The sequence below is a fragment of the Somniosus microcephalus genome, chromosome 15, assembly GCF_052327205.1.
Source record: "Somniosus microcephalus isolate GS21.2 chromosome 15, FLI_Smic_1.0, whole genome shotgun sequence".
Classification (NCBI taxonomy): Eukaryota; Metazoa; Chordata; class Chondrichthyes; order Squaliformes; family Somniosidae; genus Somniosus; species Somniosus microcephalus.
Genome location: NC_141001.1, coordinates 48,112,160 through 48,131,461, shown reverse-complemented (window position 1 = coordinate 48,131,461; position 19,302 = coordinate 48,112,160). Strand labels below are relative to the sequence as shown.

Below are 19,302 nucleotides of genomic sequence, written 5' to 3'. Positions count from 1 at the left end.
TCTGTAACTCGGTCCTGTTCCTCTCTCTGTAACTCACTCCTGTTCCTCTCTGTACCTCACTCCTGTTCCTCTCTCTGTAACTCACTCCTGTTCCTCTCTGTAAGTCACTCCTGTTCCTCTCTGTAACTCACTCCTGTTCCTCTCTCTGTAACTCACTCCTGTTCCTCTCTGTAAGTCACTCATGTTCCTCTCTGTAACTCACTCCTCTTCCTCTCTCTGCAACTCACTCCTGTTCCTCTCTCTGTAACTCGCTCCTGTTCACTCTCTGTAACTCACTCCTGTTCCTCTCTCTGTAACTGACTCCTGTTCCTCTCTCTGTAACTTGCTCCTCTTCCTCTCAATGTAACTCGCTCCTGTTCCTCTCACTGTAACTCACTCCTGTTCCTCTCTGTAACTCACTCCTGTTCCTCTCTCTGTAACTCACTCCTGTTCCTCTCTCTGTAACTCACTCCTGTACCTCTGTCTGTAACTCCCTCATGTTCCTCTCTGTAACTCGCTCCTGTTCCTCTCTGTAACTCCCTCCTGTTCCTCTCTCTGTAACTCACTCCTGTTCCTCTCTGTAACTCACTCCTGTTCCTCTCTGTAACTCACTCCTGTTCCTCTCTGTAACTCGCTCCTGTTCCTCTCTGTAACTCGCTCCTCTTCCTCTCTCTCTAACTCACTCCTCTTCCTCTCTGTAACTCACTCCTGTTCCTCGCTCTGTAACTCACTCCTGTTCCTCTCTCTGTAACTCACTCCTGTTCCTCTCTCTGTAACTCGCTCTTGTTCCTCTCTCTGTAACTGATTCCTGTTCCTCTCTGTAACTCACTCCTGTTCCTCTCTCTGTAACTCACTCCTCTTCCTCTCTGTAACTCACTCCTGTTCCTCGCTCTGTAACTCACTCCTGTTCCTCTCTCTGTAACTCACTCCTGTTCCTCTCTCTGTAACTCGCTCCTGTTCCTCTCTCTGTAACTCGCTCCTGTTCCTCTCTCTGTTACTCGCTCCTCTTCCTCCCTCTGAAACTCGCTCCTGTTCCTCTCTCTGTAACTGATTCCTGTTCCTCTCTGCAACTCACTCCTGTTCCTCTCTCTGTAACTCACTCCTGTTCCTCTCTGTAACTCGCTCCTGTTGCTCTCTGTAACTCACTCTTCTTCCTCTCTCTGTAACTCGCTCCTGTTCCTCTCTGTAACTCACTCCTGTTCCTCTCTCTGTAACTCGCTCCTCTTCCTCTCTGTAGCTCACTCCTGTTCCTCTCTGTAACTCACTCCTCTTCCTCTCTCTGTAATACACTCCTGTTCCTCTCTCTGTAACTCACTCCTGTTCCTCTCGCTGTAACTAGCTCCTGTTCCTCTCTCTGTAACTCGCTCCTCTTTCTCTCTGTAACTCACTCCTGTTCCTCTCTAACTCACTCCTGTTCCTCTCTGTAACTCACTCCTGTTCCTCTCTCTGTAACTCACTCCTGTTCCTCTTTGTAACTCGCTCCTGTTCCTCTCTTTGTAGCTCACTGCTGTTCCTCTCTCTGTAACTCGCTCCTGTTCCTCTCTCTCTAACTCACTCCTGTTCCTCTCTGTAACTCACTCCTGTTCCTCTCTCTGTAACTCACTCCTGTTCCTCTTTGTAACTCACTCCTGTTCCTCTCTCTGTAACTCACTCCTGTTCCTCTCTCTGTAATTCACTCCTGTACCTCTCTCTGTAACTCATCCTGTTCCTCTCTCTGTAACTCACTCCTGTTCCTCTCTGTAACTCGCTCCTGTTCCTCTCTGTAACTCATTCCTGTTCCTCTCTGGAACTCGCTCCTCTTCCTCTCTAACTCACTCCTGTTCCTCTCTCTGTAACTCACTCCTGTTCCTCTCTGTAACTCACTCCTCTTCCTCTCTCTGTAACTCGCTCCTGTTCCTCTCTGTAACTCGCTCCTGTTCTCTCTGTAACTCACTCCTCTTCCCCTCTCTGTAACTCACTCCTGTTCCTCTCTGTAACTCACTCCTGTTCCTCTCTCTGTAACTCACTCCTGTTCCTCTCTCTGTAACTCACTCCTGTTCCTCTCTCTGTAACTCACTCCTGTTCCTCTCGCTGTAACTCACTCCTGTTCCTCTCTCTGTAACTCACTCCTGTTCCTCTCTGTAACTCGCTCCTGTTCCTCTCTGTAACTCGCTCCTGTTCCTCTCTGCAACTCGCTCCTCTTCCTCTCTCTGTAACTCACTCCTGTTCCTCTCTCTGTAACTCACTCCTGTTCCTCTCTCTGTAACTCACTCCTGTTCCTCTCTCTGTAACTCGCTCCTCTTCCTCTCTCTGTAACTCGCTCCTGTTCCTCTCACTATAACTCGCTCCTGTTCCTCTCTCTGTAACTCGCTCCTGCTCCTCTCTCTGTAACTCCCTCCTGTTCCTCTCTCTGTAACTCACTCCTGTTCCTCTCTCTGTAACTCACTCCTGTTCCTCTCTCTGTGACTCGCTCCTGTTCCTCCCTGTAGCTCGCTCCTGTTCCTCTCTCTGTAACTCACTCCTGTTCCTCTCACTGTAACTCGCTCCTGTTCCTCTCTCTGTAACTCGCTCCTGTTCCTCTCTCTCTAACTCGCTCCTGTTCCTCTCTCTGTAACTCACTTCTGTTCCTCTCTGTAACTCACTCCTGTTCCTCTCTCTGTAACTCACTCCTGTTCCTCTCTGTAACTTGCTCCTGTTCCTCTCTGTAACTCATTCCTGTTCGTCTCTGGAACTCGCTCCTCTTCCTCTCTGTAACTCACTCCTGTTCCTCTCTCTGTAACTCACTCCTGTTCCTCTCTCTGTAACTCACTCCTGTTCCTCTCTGTAACTTGCTCCTGTTCCTCTCTGTAACTCATTCCTGTTCCTCTCTGGAACTCGCTCCTCTTCCTCTCTGTAACTCACTCCTGTTCCTCTCTCTGTAACTCACTCCTGTTCCTCTCTCTGTAACTCACTCCTGTACCTCTCTCTGTAACTCACTCCTGTTCCTCTCTTTGTAACTCACTCCTGTTCCTCTCTGTAACTCACTCCTGTTCCTCTCTGTAACTCGCTCCTGTTCCTCTCTCTGTAACTCACTCCTGTTCCTCTCTCTGTAACTCGCTCCTGTTCCTCTCTGTAACTCATTCCTGTTCCTCTCTGGAACTCGCTCCTCTTCCTCTCTGTAACTCACTCCTGTTCCTCTCTCTGTAACTCAATCCTGTTCCTCTCTGTAACTCGCTCCTGTTCCTCTCTGTTACTCGCTCCTGTTCCTCTGTGTAACTTGCTCCTGTTCCTCTCTGTAACTCGCTCCTCTTCCTCTCTCTGTAACTCACTCCTGTTCCTCTCTGTAACTCACTCCTGTTCCTCTCTCTGCAACTCACTCCTGTTCCTCTCTGTAACTCGCTCCTGTTCCTCTCTAACTCGCTCCTGTTCCTCTCTGTAACTCGCTCCTCTTCCTCTCTCTGTAACTCACTCCTGTTCCTCTCTGTAACTCACTCCTGTTCCACTCTCTGCAACTCACTCCTGTTCCTCTCTCTGTAACTCACTCCTGTTCCTCTCGCTGTAACTCACTCCTGTTCCTCTCTCTGTAACTCCCTCATGTTCCGCTCTGTAACTTGCTCCTGTTCCTCTCTGTAACTCATTCCTGTTCCTCTCTCTGTAACTCACTCCTGTTCCTCTCTGTAACTCACTCCTGTTCCTCTCTGTAGCTCGCTCCTGTTCCTCTCTGCAACTCGCTCCTGTTCCTCTCTGTAACTCGCTCCTGTTCTTCTCTGTAACTGACTCCTGTTCCTCTCTCTGTAGCTCACTCCTGTTCCTCTCTCTGTAGCTCACTCCTGTTCCTCTCTGTAACTTACTCCTGTTCCTCTCTCTGTAGCTCACTCCTGTTCCTCTCTCTCTAACTCCGTCATGTTCCTCTCTGTAACTCGCTCCTGTTCCTCTCTCTGTAACTCACTCCTGTTCCTCTCTCTGTAACTCACTCCTGTTCCTCTCTCTCTAACTCCCTCCTGTTCCTCTCTGTAACTCCCTCCTGTTCCTCTCTGTAACTCGCTCCTGTACCTCTCTGTAACTCGCTCCTGTTCCTCTCTCTGTAACTCACTCCTGTTCCTGTCACTGTAACTCACTCCTGTTCCTCTCTGTAACTCACTCCTGTTCCTCTCTCTGTAACTCACTCCTGTTCCTCTCGCTGTAACTCACTCCTGTTCCTCTCTCTGTAACTCACTCCTGTTCCTCTCTCTGTAACTCCCTCATGTTCCTCTCTGTAACTCGCTCCTGTTCCTCTCTGTAACTCACTCCTGTTCCTCTCTCTGTAACTCACTCCTGTTCCTCTCTGTAACTCACTCCTGTTCCTCTCTCTGTAACTCACTCCTGTTCCTCTCTGTGTAACTCGCTCCTGTTCCTCTCTGTAACTCGCTCCTGTTCCTCTCTCTGTAACTCACTCCTGTTCCTCTCTGTAACTCACTCCTGTTCCTCTCTCTGTAACTCACTCCTGTTCCTCTCTCTGTAACTCACTCCTGTTCCTCTCTCTGTAACTCACTCCTTTTCCTCTCTCTGTAACTCGCTCCTGTTCCTCTCTCTCTAACTGACTCGTTCCTCTCTCTAACTCGCTCCTCTTCCTCTCTCCTCTTCCTCTCTCTGTAACTCACTCCTGTTCCTCTCTCTGTAACTGACTCCTGTTCCTCTCTCTGTAACTCGCTCCTGTTCCTCTCTCTATAACTCGCTCCTGTTCCTCTCTGTAACTCACTCCTGTTCCTCTCTGTAACTCACTCCTGTTCCTCTCTGTAACTCGCTCCTGTTCCTCTCTGTAACTTGCTCCTGTTCCTCTCTCTGTAACTCACTCCTGTTCCACTCTCTGTAACTCGCTCCTGTTCCACTCTCTGTAACTCGCTCCTGTTCCTCTCTCTGTAACTCGCTCCTGTTCCTCTCTCTCTAACTCGCTCCTGTTCCTCTCTCTGTAACTCACTCCTGTTCCTCTCTGTAACTCACTCCTGTTCCTCTCTCTGTAACTCACTCCTGTTCCTCTCTGTAACTCGCTCCTGTTCCTCGCTCTGTAACTCGCTCCTGTTCCTCTCTCTGTAACTCACTCCTGTTCCTCTCTGTAACTCACTCCTGTTCCTCTCTCTGTAACTCACTCCTGTTCCACTCTGTAACTCACTCCTGTTCCTCTCTCTGTAACTCATTCCTGTTCCTCTCTGGAACTCGCTCCTCTTCCTCTCTGTAACTCACTCCTGTTCCTCTCTCTGTAACTCACTCCTGTTCCTCGCTGTAACTCGCTCCTGTTCCTCTCTGTAACTCACTCCTGTTCCTCTCCCTGTAACTCACTCCTGTTCCTCTCTGTAAGTCACTCCTGTTCCTCTCTGTAACTCGCTCCTGTTCCTCTCTCTGTAACTCACTCCTGTTCCTCTCTGTACCTCACTCCTGTTCCTCTCTCTGTAACTCACTCCTGTTCCTCTCTGTAAGTCACTCCTGTTCCTCTCTGTAACTCACTCCTGTTCCTCTCTCTGTAACTCACTCCTGTTCCTCTCTGTAAGTCACTCATGTTCCTCTCTGTAACTCACTCCTCTTCCTCTCTCTGCAACTCACTCCTGTTCCTCTCTCTGTAACTCACTCCTGTTCACTCTCTGTAACTCACTCCTGTTCCTCTCTCTGTAACTGACTCCTGTTCCTCTCTCTGTAACTTGCTCCTCTTCCTCTCAATGTAACTCGCTCCTGTTCCTCTCACTGTAACTCACTCCTGTTCCTCTCTGTAACTCACTCCTGTTCCTCTCTCTGTAACTCACTCCTGTTCCTCTCTCTGTAACTCACTCCTGTACCTCTGTCTGTAACTCCCTCATGTTCCTCTCTGTAACTCGCTCCTGTTCCTCTCTGTAACTCCCTCCTGTTCCTCTCTCTGTAACTCACTCCTGTTCCTCTCTGTAACTCACTCCTGTTCCTCTCTGTAACTCACTCCTGTTCCTCTCTGTAACTCGCTCCTGTTCCTCTCTGTAACTCGCTCCTCTTCCTCTCTCTCTAACTCACTCCTCTTCCTCTCTGTAACTCACTCCTGTTCCTCGCTCTGTAACTCACTCCTGTTCCTCTCTCTGTAACTCACTCCTGTTCCTCTCTCTGTAACTCGCTCTTGTTCCTCTCTCTGTAACTGATTCCTGTTCCTCTCTGTAACTCACTCCTGTTCCTCTCTCTGTAACTCACTCCTCTTCCTCTCTGTAACTCACTCCTGTTCCTCGCTCTGTAACTCACTCCTGTTCCTCTCTCTGTAACTCACTCCTGTTCCTCTCTCTGTAACTCGCTCCTGTTCCTCTCTCTGTAACTCGCTCCTGTTCCTCTCTCTGTTACTCGCTCCTCTTCCTCTCTCTGTAACTCGCTCCTGTTCCTCTCTCTGTAACTGATTCCTGTTCCTCTCTGCAACTAACTCCTGTTCCTCTCTCTGTAACTCACTCCTGTTCCTCTCTGTAACTCACTCCTGTTGCTCTCTGTAACTCACTCTTCTTCCTCTCTCTGTAACTCGCTCCTGTTCCTCTCTGTAACTCACTCCTGTTCCTCTCTCTGTAACTCGCTCCTCTTCCTCTCTGTAGCTCACTCCTGTTCCTCTCTGTAACTCACTCCTCTTCCTCTCTCTGTAATACACTCCTGTTCCTCTCTCTGTAACTCACTCCTGTTCCTCTCGCTGTAACTAGCTCCTGTTCCTCTCTCTGTAACTCGCTCCTCTTTCTCTCTGTAACTCACTCCTGTTCCTCTCTAACTCACTCCTGTTCCTCTCTGTAACTCACTCCTGTTCCTCTCTCTGTAACTCACTCCTGTTCCTCTTTGTAACTCGCTCCTGTTCCTCTCTTTGTAGCTCACTGCTGTTCCTCTCTCTGTAACTCGCTCCTGTTCCTCTCTCTCTAACTCACTCCTGTTCCTCTCTGTAACTCACTCCTGTTCCTCTCTCTGTAACTCACTCCTGTTCCTCTTTGTAACTCACTCCTGTTCCTCTCTCTGTAACTCACTCCTGTTCCTCTCTCTGTAATTCACTCCTGTACCTCTCTCTGTAACTCATCCTGTTCCTCTCTCTGTAACTCACTCCTGTTCCTCTCTGTAACTCGCTCCTGTTCCTCTCTGTAACTCATTCCTGTTCCTCTCTGGAACTCGCTCCTCTTCCTCTCTAACTCACTCCTGTTCCTCTCTCTGTAACTCACTCCTGTTCCTCTCTGTAACTCACTCCTCTTCCTCTCTCTGTAACTCGCTCCTGTTCCTCTCTGTAACTCGCTCCTGTTCTCTCTGTAACTCACTCCTCTTCCTCTCTCTGTAACTCACTCCTGTTCCTCTCTGTAACTCACTCCTGTTCCTCTCTCTGTAACTCACTCCTGTTCCTCTCTCTGTAACTCACTCCTGTTCCTCTCTCTGTAACTCACTCCTGTTCCTCTCGCTGTAACTCACTCCTGTTCCTCTCTCTGTAACTCACTCCTGTTCCTCTCTGTAACTCGCTCCTGTTCCTCTCTGTAACTCGCTCCTGTTCCTCTCTGCAACTCGCTCCTCTTCCTCTCTCTGTAACTCACTCCTGTTCCTCTCTCTGTAACTCACTCCTGTTCCTCTCTCTGTAACTCGCTCCTCTTCCTCTCTCTGTAACTCGCTCCTGTTCCTCTCACTGTAACTCGCTCCTGTTCCTCTCTCTGTAACTCGCTCCTGCTCCTCTCTCTGTAACTCCCTCCTGTTCCTCTCTCTGTAACTCACTCCTGTTCCTCTCTCTGTAACTCACTCCTGTTCCTCTCTCTGTGACTCGCTCCTGTTCCTCCCTGTAGCTCGCTCCTGTTCCTCTCTCTGTAACTCACTCCTGTTCCTCTCACTGTAACTCTCTCCTGTTCCTCTCTCTGTAACTCGCTCCTGTTCCTCTCTCTCTAACTCGCTCCTGTTCCTCTCTCTGTAACTCACTTCTGTTCCTCTCTGTAACTCACTCCTGTTCCTCTCTCTGTAACTCACTCCTGTTCCTCTCTGTAACTTGCTCCTGTTCCTCTCTGTAACTCATTCCTGTTCGTCTCTGGAACTCGCTCCTCTTCCTCTCTGTAACTCACTCCTGTTCCTCTCTCTGTAACTCACTCCTGTTCCTCTCTCTGTAACTCACTCCTGTTCCTCTCTGTAACTTGCTCCTGTTCCTCTCTGTAACTCATTCCTGTTCCTCTCTGGAACTCGCTCCTCTTCCTCTCTGTAACTCACTCCTGTTCCTCTCTCTGTAACTCACTCCTGTTCCTCTCTCTGTAACTCACTCCTGTACCTCTCTCTGTAACTCACTCCTGTTCCTCTCTTTGTAACTCACTCCTGTTCCTCTCTGTAACTCACTCCTGTTCCTCTCTGTAACTCGCTCCTGTTCCTCTCTCTGTAACTCACTCCTGTTCCTCTCTCTGTAACTCGCTCCTGTTCCTCTCTGTAACTCATTCCTGTTCCTCTCTGGAACTCGCTCCTCTTCCTCTCTGTAACTCACTCCTGTTCCTCTCTCTGTAACTCAATCCTGTTCCTCTCTGTAACTCGCTCCTGTTCCTCTCTGTTACTCGCTCCTGTTCCTCTGTGTAACTTGCTCCTGTTCCTCTCTGTAACTCGCTCCTCTTCCTCTCTCTGTAACTCACTCCTGTTCCTCTCTGTAACTCACTCCTGTTCCTCTCTCTGCAACTCACTCCTGTTCCTCTCTGTAACTCGCTCCTGTTCCTCTCTAACTCGCTCCTGTTCCTCTCTGTAACTCGCTCCTCTTCCTCTCTCTGTAACTCACTCCTGTTCCTCTCTGTAACTCACTCCTGTTCCACTCTCTGCAACTCACTCCTGTTCCTCTCTCTGTAACTCACTCCTGTTCCTCTCGCTGTAACTCACTCCTGTTCCTCTCTCTGTAACTCCCTCATGTTCCGCTCTGTAACTTGCTCCTGTTCCTCTCTGTAACTCATTCCTGTTCCTCTCTCTGTAACTCACTCCTGTTCCTCTCTGTAACTCACTCCTGTTCCTCTCTGTAGCTCGCTCCTGTTCCTCTCTGCAACTCGCTCCTGTTCCTCTCTGTAACTCGCTCCTGTTCTTCTCTGTAACTGACTCCTGTTCCTCTCTCTGTAGCTCACTCCTGTTCCTCTCTCTGTAACTCGCTCCTGTTCCTCTCTCTGTAACTCACTCCTGTTCCTCTCTCTGTAACTCACTCCTGTTCCTCTCTCTCTAACTCCCTCCTGTTCCTCTCTGTAACTCCCTCCTGTTCCTCTCTGTAACTCGCTCCTGTTCCTCTCTGTAACTCGCTCCTGTTCCTCTCTCTGTAACTCACTCCTGTTCCTGTCACTGTAACTCACTCCTGTTCCTCTCTGTAACTCACTCCTGTTCCTCTCTCTGTAACTCACTCCTGTTCCTCTCGCTGTAACTCACTCCTGTTCCTCTCTCTGTAACTCACTCCTGTTCCTCTCTCTGTAACTCCCTCATGTTCCTCTCTGTAACTCGCTCCTGTTCCTCTCTGTAACTCACTCCTGTTCCTCTCTCTGTAACTCACTCCTGTTCCTCTCTGTAACTCACTCCTGTTCCTCTCTCTGTAACTCACTCCTGTTCCTCGCTGTGTAACTCGCTCCTGTTCCTCTCTGTAACTCGCTCCTGTTCCTCTCTCTGTAACTCACTCCTGTTCCTCTCTGTAACTCACTCCTGTTCCTCTCTCTGTAACTCACTCCTGTTCCTCTCTCTGTAACTCACTCCTGTTCCTCTCTCTGTAACTCACTCCTTTTCCTCTCTCTGTAACTCGCTCCTGTTCCTCTCTCTCTAACTGACTCGTTCCTCTCTCTAACTCGCTCCTCTTCCTCTCTCCTCTTCCTCTCTCTGTAACTCAATCCTGTTCCTCTCTCTGTAACTGACTCCTGTTCCTCTCTCTGTAACTCGCTCCTGTTCCTCTCTCTGTAACTCGCTCCTGTTCCTCTCACTGTAACTCGCTCCTGTTCCTCTCTCTGTAACTCACTCCTGTTCCTCTCTGTAACTCACTCCTGTTCCTCTCTGTAACTCACTCCTGTTCCTCTCTGTAACTCGCTCCTGTTCCTCTCTGTAACTTGCTCCTGTTCCTCTCTCTGTAACTCACTCCTGTTCCACTCTCTGTAACTCGCTCCTGTTCCACTCTCTGTAACTCGCTCCTGTTCCTCTCTCTGTAACTCGCTCCTGTTCCTCTCTCTCTAACTCGCTCCTGTTCCTCTCTCTGTAACTCACTCCTGTTCCTCTCTGTAACTCACTCCTGTTCCTCTCTCTGTAACTCACTCCTGTTCCTCTCTGTAACTCGCTCCTGTTCCTCGCTCTGTAACTCGCTCCTGTTCCTCTCTCTGTAACTCACTCCTGTTCCTCTCTGTAACTCACTCCTGTTCCTCTCTCTGTAACTCACTCCTGTTCCTCTCTGTAACTCACTCCTGTTCCTCTCTCTGTAACTCATTCCTGTTCCTCTCTGGAACTCGCTCCTCTTCCTCTCTGTAACTCACTCCTGTTCCTCTCTCTGTAACTCACTCCTGTTCCTCGCTGTAACTCGCTCCTGTTCCTCTCTGTAACTCACTCCTGTTCCTCTCCCTGTAACTCACTCCTGTTCCTCTCTGTAAGTCACTCCTGTTCCTCTCTGTAACTCGGTCCTGTTCCTCTCTCTGTAACTCACTCCTGTTCCTCTCTGTACCTCACTCCTGTTCCTCTCTCTGTAACTCACTCCTGTTCCTCTCTGTAAGTCACTCCTGTTCCTCTCTGTAACTCACTCCTGTTCCTCTCTCTGTAACTCACTCCTGTTCCTCTCTCTGTAACTCACTCCTCTTCCTCTCTCTGCAACTCACTCCTGTTCCTCTCTCTGTAACTCGCTCCTGTTCACTCTCTGTAACTCACTCCTGTTCCTCTCTCTGTAACTGACTCCTGTTCCTCTCTCTGTAACTTGCTCCTCTTCCTCTCAATGTAACTCGCTCCTGTTCCTCTCACTGTAACTCACTCCTGTTCCTCTCTGTAACTCACTCCTGTTCCTCTCTCTGTACCTCACTCCTGTTCCTCTCTCTGTAACTCACTCCTGTACCTCTGTCTGTAACTCCCTCATGTTCCTCTCTGTAACTCGCTCCTGTTCCTCTCTGTAACTCCCTCCTGTTCCTCTCTCTGTAACTCACTCCTGTTCCTCTCTGTAACTCACTCCTGTTCCTCTCTGTAACTCACTCCTGTTCCTCTCTGTAACTCGCTCCTGTTCCTCTCTGTAACTCGCTCCTCTTCCTCTCTCTCTAACTCACTCCTCTTCCTCTCTGTAACTCACTCCTGTTCCTCGCTCTGTAACTCACTCCTGTTCCTCTCTCTGTAACTCACTCCTGTTCCTCTCTCTGTAACTCGCTCTTGTTCCTCTCTCTGTAACTGATTCCTGTTCCTCTCTGTAACTCACTCCTGTTCCTCTCTCTGTAACTCACTCCTCTTCCTCTCTGTAACTCACTCCTGTTCCTCGCTCTGTAACTCACTCCTGTTCCTCTCTCTGTAACTCACTCCTGTTCCTCTCTCTGTAACTCGCTCCTGTTCCTCTCTCTGTAACTCGCTCCTGTTCCTCTCTCTGTTACTCGCTCCTCTTCCTCTCTCTGTAACTCGCTCCTGTTCCTCTCTCTGTAACTGATTCCTGTTCCTCTCTGCAACTCACTCCTGTTCCTCTCTCTGTAACTCACTCCTGTTCCTCTCTGTAACTCGCTCCTGTTGCTCTCTGTAACTCACTCTTCTTCCTCTCTCTGTAACTCGCTCCTGTTCCTCTCTGTAACTCACTCCTGTTCCTCTCTCTGTAACTCGCTCCTCTTCCTCTCTGTAGCTCACTCCTGTTCCTCTCTGTAACTCACTCCTCTTCCTCTCTCTGTAATACACTCCTGTTCCTCTCTCTGTAACTCACTCCTGTTCCTCTCGCTGTAACTAGCTCCTGTTCCTCTCTCTGTAACTCGCTCCTCTTTCTCTCTGTAACTCACTCCTGTTCCTCTCTAACTCACTCCTGTTCCTCTCTGTAACTCACTCCTGTTCCTCTCTCTGTAACTCACTCCTGTTCCTCTTTGTAACTCGCTCCTGTTCCTCTCTTTGTAGCTCACTGCTGTTCCTCTCTCTGTAACTCGCTCCTGTTCCTCTCTCTCTAACTCACTCCTGTTCCTCTCTGTAACTCACTCCTGTTCCTCTCTCTGTAACTCACTCCTGTTCCTCTTTGTAACTCACTCCTGTTCCTCTCTCTGTAACTCACTCCTGTTCCTCTCTCTGTAATTCACTCCTGTACCTCTCTCTGTAACTCATCCTGTTCCTCTCTCTGTAACTCACTCCTGTTCCTCTCTGTAACTCGCTCCTGTTCCTCTCTGTAACTCATTCCTGTTCCTCTGTGGAACTCGCTCCTCTTCCTCTCTAACTCACTCCTGTTCCTCTCTCTGTAACTCACTCCTGTTCCTCTCTGTAACTCACTCCTCTTCCTCTCTCTGTAACTCGCTCCTGTTCCTCTCTGTAACTCGCTCCTGTTCTCTCTGTAACTCACTCCTCTTCCTCTCTCTGTAACTCACTCCTGTTCCTCTCTGTAACTCACTCCTGTTCCTCTCTCTGTAACTCACTCCTGTTCCTCTCTCTGTAACTCACTCCTGTTCCTCTCTCTGTAACTCACTCCTGTTCCTCTCGCTGTAACTCACTCCTGTTCCTCTCTCTGTAACTCACTCCTGTTCCTCTCTGTAACTCGCTCCTGTTCCTCTCTGTAACTCGCTCCTGTTCCTCTCTGCAACTCGCTCCTCTTCCTCTCTCTGTAACTCACTCCTGTTCCTCTCTCTGTAACTCACTCCTGTTCCTCTCTCTGTAACTCACTCCTGTTCCTCTCTCTGTAACTCGCTCCTCTTCCTCTCTCTGTAACTCGCTCCTGTTCCTCTCACTGTAACTCGCTCCTGTTCCTCTCTCTGTAACTCGCTCCTGCTCCTCTCTCTGTAACTCCCTCCTGTTCCTCACTCTGTAACTCACTCCTGTTCCTCTCTCTGTAACTCACTCCTGTTCCTCTCTCTGTGACTCGCTCCTGTTCCTCCCTGTAGCTCGCTCCTGTTCCTCTCTCTGTAACTCACTCCTGTTCCTCTCACTGTAACTCTCTCCTGTTCCTCTCTCTGTAACTCGCTCCTGTTCCTCTCTCTCTAACTCGCTCCTGTTCCTCTCTCTGTAACTCACTTCTGTTCCTCTCTGTAACTCACTCCTGTTCCTCTCTCTGTAACTCACTCCTGTTCCTCTCTGTAACTTGCTCCTGTTCCTCTCTGTAACTCATTCCTGTTCCTCTCTGGAACTCGCTCCTCTTCCTCTCTGTAACTCACTCCTGTTCCTCTCTCTGTAACTCACTCCTGTTCCTCTCTCTGTAACTCACTCCTGTACCTCTCTCTGTAACTCACTCCTGTTCCTCTCTTTGTAACTCACTCCTGTTCCTCTCTGTAACTCACTCCTGTTCCTCTCTGTAACTCGCTCCTGTTCCTCTCTCTGTAACTCACTCCTGTTCCTCTCTCTGTAACTCGCTCCTGTTCCTCTCTGTAACTCATTCCTGTTCCTCTCTGGAACTCGCTCCTCTTCCTCTCTGTAACTCACTCCTGTTCCTCTCTCTGTAACTCAATCCTGTTCCTCTCTGTAACTCGCTCCTGTTCCTCTCTGTTACTCGCTCCTGTTCCTCTGTGTAACTCGCTCCTGTTCCTCTCTGTAACTCGCTCCTCTTCCTCTCTCTGTAACTCACTCCTGTTCCTCTCTGTAACTCACTCCTGTTCCTCTCTCTGCAACTCACTCCTGTTCCTCTCTGTAACTCGCTCCTGTTCCTCTCTAACTCGCTCCTGTTCCTCTCTGTAACTCGCTCCTCTTCCTCTCTCTGTAACTCACTCCTGTTCCTCTCTGTAACTCACTCCTGTTCCTCTCTCTGCAACTCACTCCTGTTCCTCTCTCTGTAACTCACTCCTGTTCCTCTCGCTGTAACTCACTCCTGTTCCTCTCTCTGTAACTCCCTCATGTTCCGCTCTGTAACTTGCTCCTGTTCCTCTCTGTAACTCGCTCCTGTTCCTCTCTCTGTAACTCACTCCTGTTCCTCTCTGTAACTCACTCCTGTTCCTCTCTGTAGCTCGCTCCTGTTCCTCTCTGTAACTCGCTCCTGTTCCTCTCTGTAACTCGCTCCTGTTCTTCTCTGTAACTGACTCCTGTTCCTCTCTGTAACTTACTCCTGTTCCTCTCTCTGTAGCTCACTCCTGTTCCTCTCTCTCTAACTCCATCATGTTCCTCTCTGTAACTCGCTCCTGTTCCTCTCTCTGTAACTCACTCCTGTTCCTCTCTCTGTAACTCACTCCTGTTCCTCTCTCTCTAACTCCCTCCTGTTCCTCTCTGTAACTCGCTCCTGTTCCTCTCTGTAACTCGCTCATGTTCCTCTCTGTAACTCGCTACTGTTCCTCTCTCTGTAACTCACTCCTGTTCCACTCTCTGTAACTCGCTCCTGTTCCTCTCTCTGAAACTCGCTCCTTTTCCTCTCTCTGTAACTCGCTCCTGTTCCTCTCTCTAACTCGCTCCTCCTCCTCTCTCTGTAACTCACTGCTGTTCCTCTCTCTGTAACTGACTCCTGTTCCTCTCTCTGTAACTCGCTCCTCTTCCTCTCTGTAACTCGCTCCTGTTCCTCCCTGTAACTCACTCCTGTTCCTCTCTGTAACTCGCTCCTGTTCCTCTCTGTAACTCGCTCCTGTTCCTCTCTCTGTAACTCGCTCCTGTTCCTCTCTCTGTAACTCGCTCCTGTTCCTCTCTCTGTAACTCACTCCTGTTCCACTCTCTGTAACTCGCTCCTGTTCCTCTCTCTCTAACTCGCTCCTGTTCCTCTCTCTGTAACTCACTCCTGTTCCTCTCTGTAACTCGCTCCTGTTCCTCTCTCTGTAACTCCCTCATGTTCCTCTCTGTAACTCTCTCCTGTTCCTCTCTGTAACTCGCCCCTGTTCCTCTCTGTAACTCGCTCCTGTTCCTGTCTGTAACTCGCTCCTATTCCTCTCTCTGTAACTCGCTCCTGTTCCTCTCTGTAGCTCACTCCTGTTCCTCTCTGTAACTCACTCCTGTTCCTCTCTGTAACTCGCTCCTCTTCCTCTCTCTGTAACTCACTCATGTTCCTCTCTCTGTAACTCACTCCTGTTCCTCTCTCTGTAACTCACTCCTGTTCCTCTCTGTAACTCGCTCCTGTTCCTCTCTCTGTAACTGACTCCTGTTCCTCTCTCTGTAACTCGCTCCTCTTCCTCTCTCTGTAACTCGCTCCTGTTCCTCTCACTGTAACTCGCTCCTGTTCCTCTCTCTGTAACTCGCTCCTGTTCCTCTCTCTGTAACTCACTCCTGTTCCTCTCTCTGTAACTCACTCCTGTTCCTCTCTCTGTAACTCACTCCTTTTCCTCTCTCTGTGACTCGCTCCTGTTCCTCTCTCTGTAACTCACTCCTTTTCCTCTCTCTGTGACTAGCTCCTGTTCCTCTCTGTAACTCGCTCCTGTTCCTCTCTGTAACTCGCTCCTGTTCCTCTCTGTAGCTCGCTCCTGTTCCTGTCTCTGTAACTCACTCCTGTTCCTCTCTCTGTAACTCACTCCTGTGCCACTCTCTGTAATTCGCTCCTGTTCCTCTCTCTGTAACTCGCTCCTGTTCCTCTCTCTGTAACTCGCTCCTGTTCCTCTCTGTAACTCGCTCCTGATCCTCTCTCTGTAACTCACTCCTGTTCCTCTCTGTAAGTCACTCCTGTTCCTCTCTGTAAGTCACTCCTGTTCCTCTCTGTAACTCGCTCCTGTTCCTCTCTGTAACTCGCCCCTGTTCCTCTCTCTGTACCTCGCACCTGTTCCTCTCTGTAACTCGCTCCTGTTCCTCTCTGTAACTCGCTCCTGTTCCTCTCACTGTAACTCGCTCCTCTTCCTCTCTCTGTAACTCGCTCCTGTTCCTCTCACTGTAACTCGCTCCTGTTCCTCTCACTGTAACTCACTCTTGTTCCTCTGTAACTCACTCCTGTTCCTCTCTCTGTAACTCACTCCTGTTCCTCTCTCTGTAACTCACTCCTGTTCCTCTCTCTGTAACTCACTCCTGTTCCTCTCACTGTAACTCACTCCTGTTCCTCTCTCTGTAACTCCCGCATGTTCCTCTCTGTAGCTCGCTCCTGTTCCTCTCTGTAACTCACCCCGTTCCTCTCTGTAACTCGCTCCTGTTCCTGTCTGTAACTCGCTCCTGTTCCTCTCTCTCTAACTCGCTCCTGTTCCTCTCTCTGTAACTCGCTCCTGTTCCTCTCTATAACTCGCTCCTTTTCCTCTCTCTGTAACTCGCTCCTGTTCCTCTCTGTAACTCGCTCCTGTTCCTCTCTCTGTAACTCGCTCCTGTTCCTCCCTGTAACTCACTCCTGTTCCTCTCTGTAACTCGCTCCTGTTCCTCTCTGTAACTCGCTCCTGTTCCTCTCTCTGTAACTCGCTCCTGTTCCTCTCTCTGTAACTCGCTCCTGTTCCTCTCTCTGTAACTCACTCCTGTTCCACTCTCTGTAACTTGCTCCTGTTCCTCTCTCTCTAACTCGCTCCTGTTCCTCTCTCTGTAACTCCCTCATGTTCCTCTCTGTAACTCGCTCCTGTTCCTCTCTGTAACTCGCCCCTGTTCCTCTCTGTAACTCGCTCCTGTTCCTGTCTGTAACTCGCTCCTATTCCTCTCTCTGTAACTCGCTCCTGTTCCTCTCTGTAACTCACTCCTGTTCCTCTCTGTAACTCGCTCCTCTTCCTCTCTGTAACTCGCTCCTCTTCCTCTCTCTGTAACTCACTCCTGTTCCTCTCTCTGTAACTCACTCCTGTTCCTCTCTCTGTAACTCACTCCTGTTCCTCTCTGTAACTCGCTCCTGTTCCTCTCTCTGTAACTGACTCCTGTTCCTCTCTCTGTAACTCGCTCCTCTTCCTCTCTCTGTAACTCGCTCCTGTTCCTCTCACTGTAACTCGCTCCTGTTCCTCTCTCTGTAACTGACTCCTGTTCCTCTCTCTGTAACTGACTCCTGTTCCTCTCTCTGTAACTGACTCCTGTTCCTCTCTCTGTAACTGACTCCTGTTCCTCTCTCTGTAACTGACTCCTGTTCCTCTCTCTGTAACTGACTCCTGTTCCTCTCTCTGTAACTGACTCCTGTTCCTCTCTCTGTAACTCACTCTTGTTCCTCTCTCTGTAACTGACTCCTGTTCCTCTCTCTGTAACTCACTCCTGTTCCTCTCTCTGTAACTCACTCCTTTTCCTCTCTCTGTGACTCGCTCCTGTTCCTCTCTGTAACTCGCTCCTGTTCCTCTCTGTAACTCGCTCCTGTTCCTCTCTGTAGCTCGCTCCTGTTCCTGTCTCTGTAACTCACTCCTGTTCCTCTCTCTGTAACTCACTCCTGTTCCTCTCTCTGTAACTCACTCCTTTTCCTCTCTCTGTGACTCGCTCCTGTTCCTCTCTGTAACTCGCTCCTGTTCCTCTCTGTAACTCGCTCCTGTTCCTCTCTGTAGCTCGCTCCTGTTCCTGTCTCTGTAACTCACTCCTGTTCCTCTCTCTGTAACTCACTCCTGTGCCACTCTCTGTAATTCGCTCCTGTTCCTCTCTCTGTAACTCGCTCCTGTTCCTCTCTGTAACTCGCTCCTGATCCTCTCTCTGTAACTCACTCCTGTTCCTCTCTGTCACTCCTGTTCCTCTCTGTAAGTCACTCCTGTTCCTCTCTGTAACTCGCTCCTGTTCCTCTCTGTAACTCGCCCCTGTTCCTCTCTCTGTACCTCGCAGCTGTTCCTCTCTGTAACTCGCTCCTGTTCCTCTCTGTAACTCGCTCCTGTTCCTCTCTCTGTAACTGACTCCTGTTCCTCTCTCTGTAACTCGCTCCTCTTCCTCTCTCTGTAACTCGCTCCTGTTCCTCTCACTGTAACTCGCTCCTGTTCCTCTCACTGTAACTCACTCCTGTTCCTCTGTAACTCACTCCTGTTCCTCTCTCTGTAACTCACTCCTGTTCCTCTCTCTGTAACTCATTCCTGTTCCTCTCTCTGTAACTCACTCCTGTTCCTCTCACTGTAACTCACTCCTGTTCCTCTCTCTGTAACTCCCTCATGTTCCTCTCTGTAGCTCGCTCCTGTTCCTCTCTGTAACTCGCCCCTGTTCCTCTCTGTAACTCGCTCCTGTTCCTGTCTGTAACTCGCTCCTGTTCCTCTCTCTCTAACTCGCTCCTGTTCCTCTCTCTGTAACTCGCTCCTGTTCCTCTCTATAACTCGCTCCTTTTCCTCTCTCTGTAACTCGCTCCTGTTCCTCTCTGTAACTCGCTCCTGTTCCTCTCTCTAGCTCGCTGCTGCTCCTCTCTGTAACTCGCTCCTGTTCCTCTTTCTGTAACTCGCTCCTGTTCCTCTCTCTGTAACTCGCTCCTGTTCCTCTCTGTAACTCGCTCCTTTTCCTCTCTCTAACTTGCTCCTCTTCCTCTCTGTAACTCGCTCCTGTTGCTCTCACTGTAACTCACTCCTGTTCCTCTCGCTGTAACTCGCTCCTGTTCCTCTCTGTAACTCGCTCCTTTTCCTCTCTCTAACTTGCTCCTCTTCCTCTCTGTCACTCACTCCTGTTCCTCTCTCTGTAACTCACTCCTGTTCCTCTCTCTGTAACTCACTTCTGTTTCACTCTTATATTCTTGGGTCTGATCGACATTGTTGCTAGTCTTTGTGTAATTTGACGGTTAATATAATAATTGATAATATATAAGGTGGTTTTAATATTCTAATTGCTTGTTTTCTTGTAGTTTTTCCAGCCCCTTGTAACTCCAGTTCCCACACGAGTAGGAAAGCCAATATAAATGTGGTCTCTGTTAAACTGGGAAAGTTGGTAGACATCAATAATGGTAAGTGCCTGACTGGGCTCATTGTTGTTTTGCATATAAAAGTGAAGGGGATCCAGATGTTGATTCCAGACATGCCTAATCCTTTGATGTACCAGTGTGCTGTGCCAAGGAGTGATGGGACACAGGCTTATGTACAAATTTCTATTTTAACCTTCCCACAGATTGTGTTAAATAATTGTCTCCTTCCTATCTGTTGCTGTAAATCACTAGGTCACATATACAGAAAGGAAGGCTTGTATTTATCTAGTGCCTTAACATAGCTCTCAGAAACATAATTATTTACCTTGAAATGTAGTGACTGTCGTTATTAAGTTTATGTAGCGGACATTTTCATACATGCTGGTCATTAATTTTTAAGCTGACAGTCTGCATTTTATCCCATGCTTCAGCTTGTTAGTATTTCACAGGAAAATCCATTTTATTTCACTGGGATTAGACGTTGTCAGTATCAACCAATTACATCAGTTGAAAGGTAGGACTGGAGGTTGTTAGAACCAATCCAGATCGAGTGGCGCAGGTTCGAGCCCAGTCTGAGCCAATCAGTGGGTGAAACTGAAGGCTGTTAGTACCAATTAACT

General features: G+C 49.1%; 1 protein-coding gene across 1 annotated transcript in view; it reads left to right on the top strand.

The window, feature by feature from the left end:
* LOC147106714 (circularly permutated Ras protein 1) overlaps positions 1-19,302 on the top strand; it is a 131,277-nt gene that overhangs the window by 65,925 nt on the left and 46,050 nt on the right. The window contains exon 5 of the mRNA XM_086007771.1: positions 18,626-18,724. Within this exon, the coding sequence (XP_085863897.1) occupies positions 18,626-18,724 (99 nt within the window). The remainder of the gene's footprint in view (positions 1-18,625; positions 18,725-19,302) is intronic.